This window comes from Chiloscyllium plagiosum, chromosome 8, assembly GCF_004010195.1.
Source record: "Chiloscyllium plagiosum isolate BGI_BamShark_2017 chromosome 8, ASM401019v2, whole genome shotgun sequence".
NCBI lineage: Eukaryota > Metazoa > Chordata > Chondrichthyes > Orectolobiformes > Hemiscylliidae > Chiloscyllium > Chiloscyllium plagiosum.
In genome coordinates, this window is record NC_057717.1 from 89,344,719 (window position 1) to 89,357,612 (window position 12,894).

At 44.1% G+C, this 12,894-nt stretch overlaps 1 protein-coding gene across 2 annotated transcripts in view; it reads left to right on the forward strand.

Moving 5' to 3' along the window:
• Positions 1-10,450, forward strand: part of nxnl1 (nucleoredoxin like 1) — a 73,170-nt gene extending 62,720 nt beyond the window's left edge. The window contains exons 1-3 of one of the 2 annotated variants that reach the window (XM_043694709.1): positions 613-782; positions 1,025-1,377; positions 9,420-10,450. In XM_043694709.1, coding sequence (XP_043550644.1) covers positions 1,052-1,377; positions 9,420-9,693 — 600 coding nt within the window. In that variant the 5' untranslated portion in view covers positions 613-782; positions 1,025-1,051 and the 3' untranslated portion in view covers positions 9,694-10,450. Of the gene's footprint in view, positions 1-612; positions 783-1,024; positions 1,378-9,419 lie in introns of those variants that run through there. The other variant, XM_043694708.1, reaches the window with a different exon arrangement.
• The last annotated feature ends 2,444 nt before the right edge of the window (positions 10,451-12,894 follow it).

Genomic DNA, 12,894 nt, shown 5'->3' on the forward strand with positions numbered 1-12,894 from the left:
TACCAATCTCCCTTCCCACCTGTCCGCTCCACCCTCCTCTCTGACCTATCACCTCCATCCCCACCCCCATTCACCTATTGCACTCTATGCTACTTTCTCCCCACCCCTACCCTCCTCTCATTTATCTCTCCACCCTGCAGGCACTCTGCCACTATTCCTGATGAAAGGCTTTTGGCCGAAATGTCGATTTTCCTGCTCCTCAGATGCTGCCTGAACTGCTGTGCTTTTCCAGCACCACTCTAATCCACACCCATTCAGACTGCTTCTATTGTTCCAATTTAAAATAAAACCCAAGCCCTCACAAACTGTTTAATTTCTTACAGACTCTCATTCAATTTCTCTCTTAAAACAAAGCAAGGATAAACTACACCTCTTGAATCCACAGTATCCAACACTCACTAATAATTAGAATCATATGAGAGGGGGAAAGGGATAGAAGAACATACTAATGGGCCAACAGGTTCATTTGAAACCACAAGCTTTCTGAGCACTTGTGATGAAGGAGCTGCACTCCGAAAGTTTCCATTTTAAATAAACCTGTTGGACTGTAACCTGGTGTCATGTGACTTCTGACTTTGTCCACCCAAGTCCAACACTGGTGTCATGTTGACGGGGTTAGACAGAGAGTTTCAGACGGATTTTAAGCGCCAGTACACTTTGTTGACGTGAATCACCTTCTTCTGCAGTCTACATGCTGCATAATGACAAAAGGAATATATGAGGAAGGCAATTGGGAGTGATAATCAAACACGTTAAGAAACAAAAGATGAGGCAGAGGTGGTGTAAGTGGCAATAGCACTTTCTGACAGAGAAAATGTGTGATATATTTATAATCGGAAGGTATTTATCGACGTTTAAGGTCGGATGGCTGCAAAATTCCGAGAAGACACTTAATGTGCCATTCCTTGATTTTCCTTGAAACTGTCGGAGGCTGAGGAAGAGAAGTCGGGTGGGCTAGAAGATTAAAGTGAGTTAATTGAAGATTAATTATAATCCTCACTGGGCAAATCTGCTTTTGTCACAGAGGCTTTTGCAAAGATGATCATTCACTATGGCAAACCTGTTCGAAGGAATAACTCTGATAGTGAACAACAGAGACCGGGACCAACTGGATACCCCCCAAGAGCTGGACAACAAAGTGCGTAACAAGCTGGTGCTGCTCTATTTCGGGTCCAGGGAGTGCCCGAAATGCCAGGAGTTTGCCCCCGTGCTGCAGGAGTTCTCCAGCCGTCTGCTGGATGAGTTCTATGTGGAACGGGCAGCTCAGCTGGTGCCTGTGTACGTCTCCCATGATCAAACAAAGGAGCAGGAACAGCAACACCTCCGGACACTGCCCAGCAAGTGGCTCTACCTACCTTTCCAGGATAAGTACAAGAGGTAAAGGTGTTGCTGGAACACAACAGGGAATGTAAAAATATTTTTAAAAAAGGTGCTGTCCAAATGACAGCAGAGGCAGGTGCAGGACACAAGGGGGCAGTAACGAGGTGAATGAAGAAACATGAGATGAGTCCAATTAAATTGCAAACAGTGGAACTTATTACTGATAAGAATTGCATGAGATTTTTAAAAAATTCATTCTTAGGATGAGGGCATCACTAGCTAGGCCAGTACTTATTGCCCATCCCTAATCATCTAGAGGGCATTTAATCAATTCATAATCAGAGTCAACTCCAGACTTTTATTAATGACAAATTCCACTATCTGCACAGCAGGATTTGAACCCCAGTCTTCAAAACACAACCTGTATTGCTAGATTAGTAATAATACCACTAGGCCATTACCTCCCCAACAGTGTAAAGGATTATAGTAGATAAATTAGAGTTACTCGTACCCTAACTCACACCTGGCTGTGATCATTCATCACTGCTGTGTTTGCTGATCACTGTTCCCCGATTCAACACCTTAACTTTAATGAGACTGTACAAATTAGGAGGAGACCATTTGGAACCCTGAGTCTGCTCCACAATTCAGTAAGATCCTGGCCAATCAGATTGTGGCTTTAACTCCAATTTCCTGTCTGTCTGTGCATACTCCTCTCCCTGCTAACATCCTTATCATCTTTGTGGACCTCAAACCTCTCTTATTCAGCCTTGAATATATTCAATTACCTCCAATTCTCACTGGGGAGAGAATTCCAAAGCTTAATGACCTCTGAAGGAAGAAATGTACATCGCTGGTTTGGAGTTGGGGCTTACGGGTTGTGTGTAAAAATTCACAGGTAACACTACTGAGTGGCAGTGCAAAGTGTGTAGAGACATTGAACATCTGCAGAGGGATATATTAAGATTTAGTGAGTGGGTAAGACTCTAACAGATGGAGTGCAATGTGAGGTTATCCACTTTGGTCAGAATGACAGCAAAATGGACTATGATTTACATGGTGAAAAATTGCAGCATGCTGCTTGCACAGGGACCTAGGTGACCTTGTGCATGAGTCACAAGAAATTGGTTTGCAGATGCACCAGGTAAATAAGAAGGCAAATAGAATATTGTCCTTCATTGCTAGAAGAATGGAGTTTAAAAGTAGGGAAGCTATGCTGCAGCTGTATAGAGTGCTGGTGTACAGTTTTGATCTCCTTACTTGAGAAAGAATGTACTGGCATTGGAAGAGGTGCAGAGGAGGTTCCCTAGGTTGATTGTGGAGTTGAGAGGGTTGGCATATGAGGAGAGATTGAGTAGACTGGAACTACACTCATTGGAATTTAGAAGAATGGGAGAGGGGGATCTTACAGAAACATGTAAAATTATGAAGGGGATAGATAAGATAGAAGCAGGGTGGTCGTTCCCACTGGTGAGTGAAACTAGAACTAGGAGGCATCACCTCAAAATAAGGGGGAGCAGATTTTGGACTGAGTTGAGGAGGAACCTCTTCACCCAGAGGGTTGTGAATCTGTGGAATTCCCCGCCCAGTGAAGCAGTTGAGGCTGCCTAGTTGAATGTTTTTAAGGCAAAGATACAGAGATTTTTAAATAGTCAAGGAATTAAGGGTGAGCTAAGTCCATGAAAAGATCAGCCATGATCTTATTGAATGGCAGAGCAGGCTCAAAGGGCCGAATGGCCTACTCCTGCTCCTGGTTCTTATGTTATGTAAATTCCTCTTCATCTCGGTCTTAGATGGGAGACCCCTTATTTTGAAACTATTTTTAAATTCTATGTTCCCCTACAAGAGACAACATCCTCTCAGCATAGACCCTGTCAAGCCTCTTCAGAAACTAGTGTTTCCATAAAATTGCCATAAGATGTAAGAGTGAAGTAGGACATTGAGCCCCTCGAGTCAAGAGGCATTTAGCAGACTTGCCTTCATTGCTCAGATCTTTGAGTATAGGAGTTGGGACATTATGTTGAGGTTGTACAGGATGTTGGTGAGGCCTCTCTTCTAGAGTACTGTGTGCAATTCTGGTCACCCTGTTATAGGAAGGATATCATTAAGCTGGAGAGGGTTCAGAAAAGATTTACCAGGATGTTGCTGGAAATTGCGTTATAAGTAGGGGCTGGATAAGTTTGGACCTTTTTCACTGGAATGTAGGAGGTTGAGGGTTGACCTTATAGAGGTTTATAAAATCATGAGGGGTAAAGATAAAACAAAGGCCTTTACCCTAGGATAGGGGATTTCAAGACTAGGGGGCATATTTTTAAGGTGAGAGGAGAAAGTTTTAAAAAAGACATGGGGCAAACATCTTTACACAGCGAGTGGTTCACGTGTGGAATGAACTGCCAGAGGAAGTGGTGGATGTAGGTAGTCGCAATACTTAAAAGATATTTGGATAAGTCCATGAATAAGAAATGTTTGGAAGGATATAGGCCAAGAGCAGGCATGTGGGACTAGTTTAGTTTGGAATTATGGTTGGCATGGACCAAAGGATCTGTTTCCAAGCTGTATGACTGTGTGAGTCTGCTCCACCACTCAATGAGATTATGGCTGATCTGACTTGGCCCAACTCCTTTCCTGCCTTTTCCCCACAACACTTTACTAATAAAAACTCAGTCCATTAGCTTTGACTGTACTTCACAGACCAGCCTCTACCAACCTCTATAGTAATGAATTCCACAGATTCACTACCCTCAGAACTAATTCCTCTTCATCTCTGTTTAAGTGGGTGACCCCTTTGAGATGATGCCCTCTGGTCAAAGGACTGTCCTAGAAGGGGAAACAACCTCGCAGCATGTATTGTTGACTTCTCAAAGAATCTTAATAAAACAAAGAACTGCAGATGCTGCAGATCTGAACCAAAAACAGAAATTGCTTGAGAAACTCAGCAGCTCTGGCAGCATCTGTGGAGAGAGAAACAGAGTTAATGTTTTGAGTCCAGGCGCCCTTCTTCAGAATGGACAGTAGCTTAGAAAAAGTGGCATATATATATTGAAGACAAGGGGTTTTACAGGAGAGGGGAAATCTTGCATGTTCCAATAAGGTCACCTCTCATTCTTCTAAGCTCCAATGAGTATAGACCCAATCTGCTCAATTTTCAAACTCCTCTATGCCGCAGCTCTTCCTTACCCTGTGACACATTGTTACTTGACTTCTGCATTCCTCTTGTTCTGAACACTTGAACATTCATGACTTTAACTGTCTTATCATTGGTGGCAGTGGCTTGAGCTGCCTGGGCCCTGAGCTTCTGGAATTCCCTCCATAAACCTTTCATCTTCACTCATATTCACTCCCTTCGACCCCAGCATTAAATCATCCTCCTTGATGTCTCCTCGGGCAGCTCAGTGTCAAATCTGGCCTGTGCACCTCAAGTGTTTTTTGATGATGTGAAAAGTTCTACAGTCGTGCAAGTTATAGAGTCATAGAGATGTTCAGCATGGAAACAGACCCTTCGGCCCAACCCATCCATGCCGACCAGATATCCCAACCCAATCTAGTCCCACCTGCCAGCACCTGGCCCATATCCCAGGGAAAAGACTTTGTCTATTTATCCTATCTATGCCACTCCTAAAGTCCCCCGGTAGGTTATTCTGTATCATTCCATTTTTCTCCTGGGTCTTACTTTTTCTTCTCTGGGCTTTATTCAGTTAGATTTGATGGTTGGCACATTTGCAACATTGACTCATTTGTCACTAGATTCAAGGGAGATTACTTCCTCCTCCAACACAAACTCATTTTGATTTGGGGCAGCATGGTAGCTCAGTGGTTATCACTGCTGCCTCACAGTGCCAGGGACCCAGGTTTGATTCCTGCCTTGGATAACTGACTGTGTGGAATTTGTGCATTCTCCCTGTGTCTGTGCGGGTTTCCTCCCACAATTCAAAGATGTGTAGGTTAGGTGAACTGGTTATGCTAAATTGCCCATAGTCAGGGGTGAATACGGGGAATGGATCTGGGTGGCCTCCTCTTCAGAGGGTTGGTATGGACTTGTTGGGCCAAAGGGCCTGTTTCCACACTGTAGTGAATCTAATCTGATTTATTATTGTCACATGTCCCTAGATACAGTGAAAAGTTTGGTTTTGCATGTAGCACAGGCAGATCACACCAAACAAAGTGCATTATGGTAATCGGACAGTGAGGAATACAATGTTACAGCTGCACAGAAGGTGCAAAAGACCAAGACCAACATTAAATTTAACATTTGAGAGATCCATTCAGAAGTCTGACAACAGTGGGGAAGAAGCTGTTCTTGAATCTGTTGGTACGTGCATTTAAGCTTTTGTATCTTCTGCCTGACAGAAGAGGTTGGAAGAGATTATAACCAGAGCGAGAGAGGTCTTTGATGTTGGCTGCCTTCCCGAGGCAGGGAGAAATGTAAATGGAGTCAATGGATGGAAGGTTGGCCTGGGTTTCTCACGATCTTGGGTAGAGCAGTTGTACTGTTGTGATGCATCTGGAAAGGATGCTTTCTATGTTGATCTATAAAAATGGGTAAAGGTTTTAGTGGACACGCAAAATTTCCTTAGCCTCCTGAGGAAATAGAGGCATTGTTGTGATTTCTTGACCGTCACATCAACGTGATGTTGGTGATCGTCACTCTTAGGAATTTGATGCTCTCAACCATCTCCACCTCATCATTAGTGATGTAGACAAGAGTATGCCTTCTACCTTGCTTCCTGAAGGATAGGGGTCATTTAGTATGAAGTCCTGCGCGGGGTCCTTTCACAAGGGAGAGAAGCTAAGCTCAATGAAAGGGAAACTGCAGTGAGCTTGAGGAGTTTCTAAATTACGTAAAAACAGTGTGAGGGTCTTTTAAGAAAGGTCTTTACCCAGAGTGAGAAATGTTATGAATATACTGTCAACGATAAGGTGGTCAATATTGTTCAAAATATATCTGACTGTCAAGGTGGGTGATTCAGAAGTACAAGGATGGAATTCAATCACAGAACCCCTAAAGTGTGGAAGGAGGCCATTCGGCCCATCAAGTCTGCACCAACCCTCCAAAGAGCAGCCTACACAGATTCCACCCCGCACACCCATCCCACACCCACCCTATTGCTGTAAGCCTGCATTTCCGTGATTAACCCCTCCAACCTGTATATCCCTGGACACTATGGGCAATTTAGCATGGCCAACCCACCTAACCTGCATTTAAAGTCATAGAGATGTATAGCACAGAAACCGACCCTTCGGTCCAACTCGCCTATGCCGACCAGATATCCCAACCTAATCTAACAGCATTACCCCATATCCCTCCAAACCCTTCCTATTCATATACCCATCCAGAGGGTGAAAAGGTTGCCCCTTAGGTCCCTTTTATATCTTTCCCCTCTCACGCTAAACCTATGCCCTCTAGTTCTACCTAATCTAGTCACGTTTGCGAGCATTACCCCATATCCCTACAAACCCTTCCTATTCATATACCCATCCAGAGGGTGAAAAGGTTGCCCCTTAGGTCTCTTTTATATTTCCCCTCTCACCCTAAACCTATGCCCTCTAGTTCTGAAGTTCCCCCACCCCAGGGAAAAGACTTTATCTGTTTGCCCTATCCATGCCCCTCATGATTTTATAAACCCTTTAAGGTCACCCCTCAGCTTCCGATGCTCCAGGGAAAACAGCCCCAGCCTATTCAGCCTCTCTCTATAGCTCAAACCCTCCAACCCTGGCAACATCCTTGTAAATTCTTTCTGAACCCTTTCAAGTTTCACAACATCCTTCCGATAGGAAGGAGACCAAAAGTGGCCTAACCAACTTTCTGTACGTCTACCAATTCCTGTACTCCTGTACTCAATACTCTGACCAATCAAGGAAAGCATACCAAACACCTTCTTCACTATCCTATTCACGTGCAACTTTCAAGGAACAATGAACCTGCACTCCAAGGTCCCTTTGTTCAGCAACACTCCCGAGGACCTTACCATTCAGTGTATAAGTCCTGCTAAGATTTGCTTTTCCAAAATACAGCACCTCACATTTATCTAAAGTAAACTTTATCCGCCACTCCTCAGCCCATTGGCCCATCTGATCAAGATCCTATTGGAATCTGAGGTAATCTTCTTCGCCGTCCACTACACCTCCAATTTTGGTGTCATCTGCAAACTTACTAACTTTATCTCCTATACTCACACCTAAATCATTTATGTAAATGATGAAAAGTAGTGTACTCAGCACTGATCCTTGTGGCACTTGACTGGTCACAGGCCTCCAGTCTGAAAAATAACCCTCCACCACCACCCTCTTTCTTCTATCTTTGAGCCAGTTCTGTATCCAAATGGCTAGTTCTCCTTGTATTCCATGAGATCTAACCTTGCTAACCAGTCACCCATGGGGAACCTTGTCGAATGACTTACTGAAGTCCATATAGATCACATCCACCGCTCCACCCTCATTAATCCTCTTTGTTACTTCTTCAAAAAAACTCAATCAAGTTTGTGAGACATGATTTCCCATGTGAATCCTGTTCCTCAGGATTCCCTCTAACAACTTGCCCACCACAGATGTCAGACTCAGCAGTCTGTAGTTCTCCGGCTTTTCCTCACCACCTTTCTTAAATAGTAGTACCACGTTAGCCAGCCTCCAGTCTTCCGGCACCTCACCTGTGATTATCGAGATATAAATAGCTCAGAAAGGGGCCTAGTAATCACTTCCCTATTTTCCCACAGAGTTCTAAGGTACACCTAATCAGGTCCTCTTTGGACTGTGGGAGGAAACTGGAGCACCTGAAGGGAACCCATTCAGACACCGGGAGAATTTGCAACCTCCACCCACCCAATCACCTGAGGGTGGAATCAAACCTACCCTAGCAATGTGAGAGAGCAGTGCTCATCCCAACTTCATTCATGTTTTTCTGATGTCTTTATCTTCACTGGCGACTGTGCCACCTGATCAGTGTTAAGCATAGAATCCCTAACAGTGTGGAAACAGGCCCTTTTGCCCAATAAGTCCACGCTGACCTTCCGAAGAGTAACCCACCAGACTTATTCCCCCTACCCTATATTTACCCCTGAACGCACCTACCCTGCACACTATGGGCAATTTAGCACAGCCAATTCACCTAACCTGCACATCTTTGGATTGTGGGAGGAAACCCATGCAGACGTGGGTAGAATATGCAGACTGCACTTGATAGTTACCTAAGGTTGGAATCGAACCTGGGTCCCTGGTGCTGTGAGGCAGTAGTGCTAACCACTGAGTCAGCCACCCCCTGTGGTATTTACTAAGAATGAATGAACTTGGATTGATACATGAAATAGGAAACCATTCAGTTCATTGAACCTGCTCCACTAATCAACTAAATCGCGTCTGACCTTCTAATTCAATATGCCATTTTCCTGCACTATCCCCATATTCCTCGATATCGCTAGACATCTATCAATCTCTGCCTTGTGTGATGCCTGAAACTGATCAAGCCTCTGGGGTTGAGGATTCCAAAGATTCACCACCCATCTCAATCCTAAACGGCCTGCCCCTTATCCTGAGACTGTGTACCTTGATTGTAGACCCTTCCCCACAGCCAGAGGAAAATATCCTTGCTGCATTTGCCCTGTCAAGACCTTTGTACATTCCAACGAGATCGCCCCTTGTTTTCTAATATCGACCCGGTCTTCCCCCATCTCTGCTCAAAGAATCCCAGGGACCAATCTGGTGACACTCTGCATATGCAGGATATCCCGCAGCAATTCACAATCCACAAATTCCTTCTGAAATAAGTCACTGATGTGAAGTAGGAATCATGGCAGCCAAAAACCTCAGTGTCATCAATACATTTTTAAACTGACATTACAAGTGGGATTGAATGTTGGTCACGGCACTGGGGGAAAATCTTCCTGCTGTTCTTTAGCTACTGCTGTGGATTCTTGCACATTCACCTCAATCAGACTGCAGTTGGCTACCGCTAAGCAGTGACTACAATTCCAAATATTTTACCGGCTATGAAAAACCCACGACATGAGTGAGTCAAAGGCATTATACAGATTCTCTTTCTTTCTTTTAAAAGAGCTTCTTTCAAAAGTTAATATGCGCTCAACTAATGTTGGTATTTTATTTTCTAGAGAGTTACGAAAGATGTACAATATCAAGGTCATCCCAAGCATTGTTGTTCTAAAGCCCAATGGTGACCTTATCACTAGAAACGGAGTAGCAGAGATCTCCATGATGGGAGTGGGCTGTTTCAAAAACTGGTGGGAAGCATCTGAGATCATCGATAGGAATTTTCTCCTGGCAGAAGACTTTGAAGACTGGACCTGGAAGAGTATGACTGATCCCTTAAGGCAGATTAAGTACAAAGTTAAAAAATCTGGATTGGGGGGCACAGAAGGCCCATGAAATAAACTAAGCAGTGTTGTGTGTTCCAGCTCCAGCTTCCACCCAATGCTTTCCAAACACATTGTGGGGATCTGGGATGCAATCGACTATTCCCTACTGACACACATTAGCAAGGCCCTAATCCAAACTAAATTGTGGACTGCAACATTGGAAAATTCCTGTCAGAATCCTCTATTATGCAAGGGAAAAAAAAATCACTAGATTATTGCATGCAGGCTAAACTACGTAACTAGATTTATTCACAAATAAAATGCAACATGTCAAACAGTACAATACTTATCCCATAGAACTGTAATCAGTCCATAAGGTTTTGATATATTCTTGCAATCTTGACATAGGAAAATAGATTCTATTAGTAAATTTTGAGAGATCCACCTCCCAGCCCCAAGTACAATTAGTGATAAATAGCGAACTAATGAAAAGACTAGGATGCCCGGAATACAAATGTTTCTTCTCCCTTACGTGGTAGTGCAGCTGCTGCAAATGATTATTTTATTGAATTAGCTTCCAAGATAATTATACTGCTCTGCAACATCTGATCTCAATCTTAAATTACCATATACAATAGGGGGTTCCCGCTAACAGCAACTGCAGAATACACCTAGTGGACAACAGCCAATCATTCTGCTGCATCTGTGCACATTATCTCCTTTAATTATTAAAGGAAATCCTTTAGTTGGCTCACTTTGTAATGAGCATGGAAAAAATGCACAATAAGACGACAACATTCTTCCTATTAAAGTTATCTTGTACCTGATTTAACTTGCTTCTTCCAGGAATTTTACTTGCACATACATTCAAACATTATTGAAGGGGAAAAGGTGCAAAATCACTCAAAACTGGTCAATGAATTATTTTGACCAACATTTACTGCAAGATCATGTGCTTCACCTTGTGAACCAAGAAGGGCTTTATTGTGGCTGTCAGCTCGGGAACAGGCAACTGGGGACAAAGATCAGGGTCAAGTAGTTGAAATGAAGAATATTTACCTCCGTCTCATCGCTCGTTCTTCTCAATGACTCTGGCAAAATCATTAAAAACTCCAGGGAATGAGGGTGGGGGCAGGGGAGGGGGTAAAGTACTCAAATTCCTCTTCAACCCCCGAGAGGAACTGAAAGCAGTTGAGGCCAATTGTTATCCCATTAATTCCCGTCACTGTGCTATCACTACGTCATCATACAGATATCTCACCCTCTGGTACTCATCCTGTAACACAGTTTACAGTCAGACAACAAGCCGACACTCTGCTTTGGGGGATAGATTTTAACAGTGAAAAGCCTGGCCTATTATCAATTAAGTGACAACCTCCTGCTCTTACACTTCTCTGAATATCTCATTGACACAAGAGCCAATGTCATTGGCGCAGCCAAGTACCTACAAGCAGAGCAAGCTGCCTATGTCTGGACTGTGACCTGAGTATCAAAGGTCAACTGCTACGGTTTTTAAGACATTAGTATTGCCCTTACTTGTTCAGCCTTTCAGTGTGAAAGCTGTGTGTGTTAATTGGAACTGAATTAACAGAGAATAATGCACTCGATACAAGAAAGCACAGAAAAGATCGCAGCCAAGAGCGATGAACCACAGATGCAATCTTAAATTTGTCTTCTATTCTGATCAGTGAAGTCAGGTCACTCAAAATAATTGAATATTACATGCTTGGCCTTTAGAATCATTAGAACATCTTTGGGACACACACACAAAACAAGGGCGGCACGGTGGCACAGTGGTTAGCACTGCTGCCTCACAGCGCCAGAGACCCAGGTTCAATTCCCGCCTCAGGCGACTTGACTGTGTGGAGTTTACACATTCTCCCCGTGTCTGTGTGGGTTTCCTCCGGGTGCTCCGGTTTCCTCCCACAGTCCAAAGATGTGCAGGTCAGGTGAACTGGCTATGCTAAATTGCCCATAGTGTTAGGTAAGGGGTAAATGTAGGGGTATGGGTGGGTTGCGCTTCGGCGGGTCGGTGTGGACTTGTTGGGCCGAAGGGCCTGTTTCCACACTGTAATGTAATCTAATCTAATCTAAACCCCACCACCCTATGGCCGAACACTTTAACTCCCCCTCCCACTCCACCAAAGACAAGTAAGTCCTGGGCCTCCTCCATGACCCTCCTCCATGACCAAACTCTAGCCAGCTGGAGGAAGAAATCATCTTCCGCTTTGGGACCCTCCAACCACACGGGATCAATGTAGATTTCACCAGTTTCTTAATTTCCCCACACCCAACCTTCCAACTCAGAACACCCTCTTGAATTATCCCACCTGTCCATCTTCCTTCCCATCTACCTTCTCAGACTTCCTTTCTGACCTATCACTATCATTCCCCACCTCCATCTACCTACTGCATTTCCAGCTATTTCCCTCCAGCCTCACCCCTCCCTTTGGCCACTCCCTCATTCCTGATGAAGAGCTTATACTTGAAACGTTGACTCTTCAGCTCCTTGGATGCTGCCTGACTGGCTGTGCTTGTCCAGCACCACACTTTTCAACTTTAGAATCACTATCCAATCATACTATAACGATTCAGGCCAACAGTCCACTTCGGAGCAGCGAGAGGCGGGAGCCGGGAGGAGGTGACTTTGGTGTGATGTGATTGTCGGGAAGGCCGGTAAGTATATTTAAACTTTTTACCTTCAGGTCAGCGAGGGAGGACCGAGCAATGGACTTCTGGGAAGGGTAAGTAGAACAGTTTATATTTGCGTGGTTGTCAGGCAGGAGGCAAGATATAGAACGCGTGAGCCGTGGTTTACTAAGGAAGTGGAATCCCTGGTCAAGAAGGCGGCAGCGGCTTATGTTAGGACAAAATGTGAAAACTCAGGGCACTTGAGGGCTACAAGAAAGTCAGGAAAAACCTAAAAAGAGAGCTTAGAAGAGCCAGGAGACATGAGAAGTTGTTGGCGGATAGGATCAGGGTTAACCCTAAGGCTTTCCTTAGGTATGTCAGGAATAAAAGAATGACGAGAGTTAAATTAGGGCCAATCAAGGATAATAGTGGGAAGTTGTATGTGGAGTCAGAGGAGATAGGGGAAGCACTAAATAAATATTTTTCAACAGTGTTCACTATAGAAAATGAAAATGTTGGTGAGGAAGATACAGAGATACTTGCATCTAGACTAGAAGAGATTGAGGTTCACAAGGAAGTAGTATTAGAAATACTACAGAGTGTAAAAATAGACAAGTCCCCTGGGCTGGATGGGATCTAT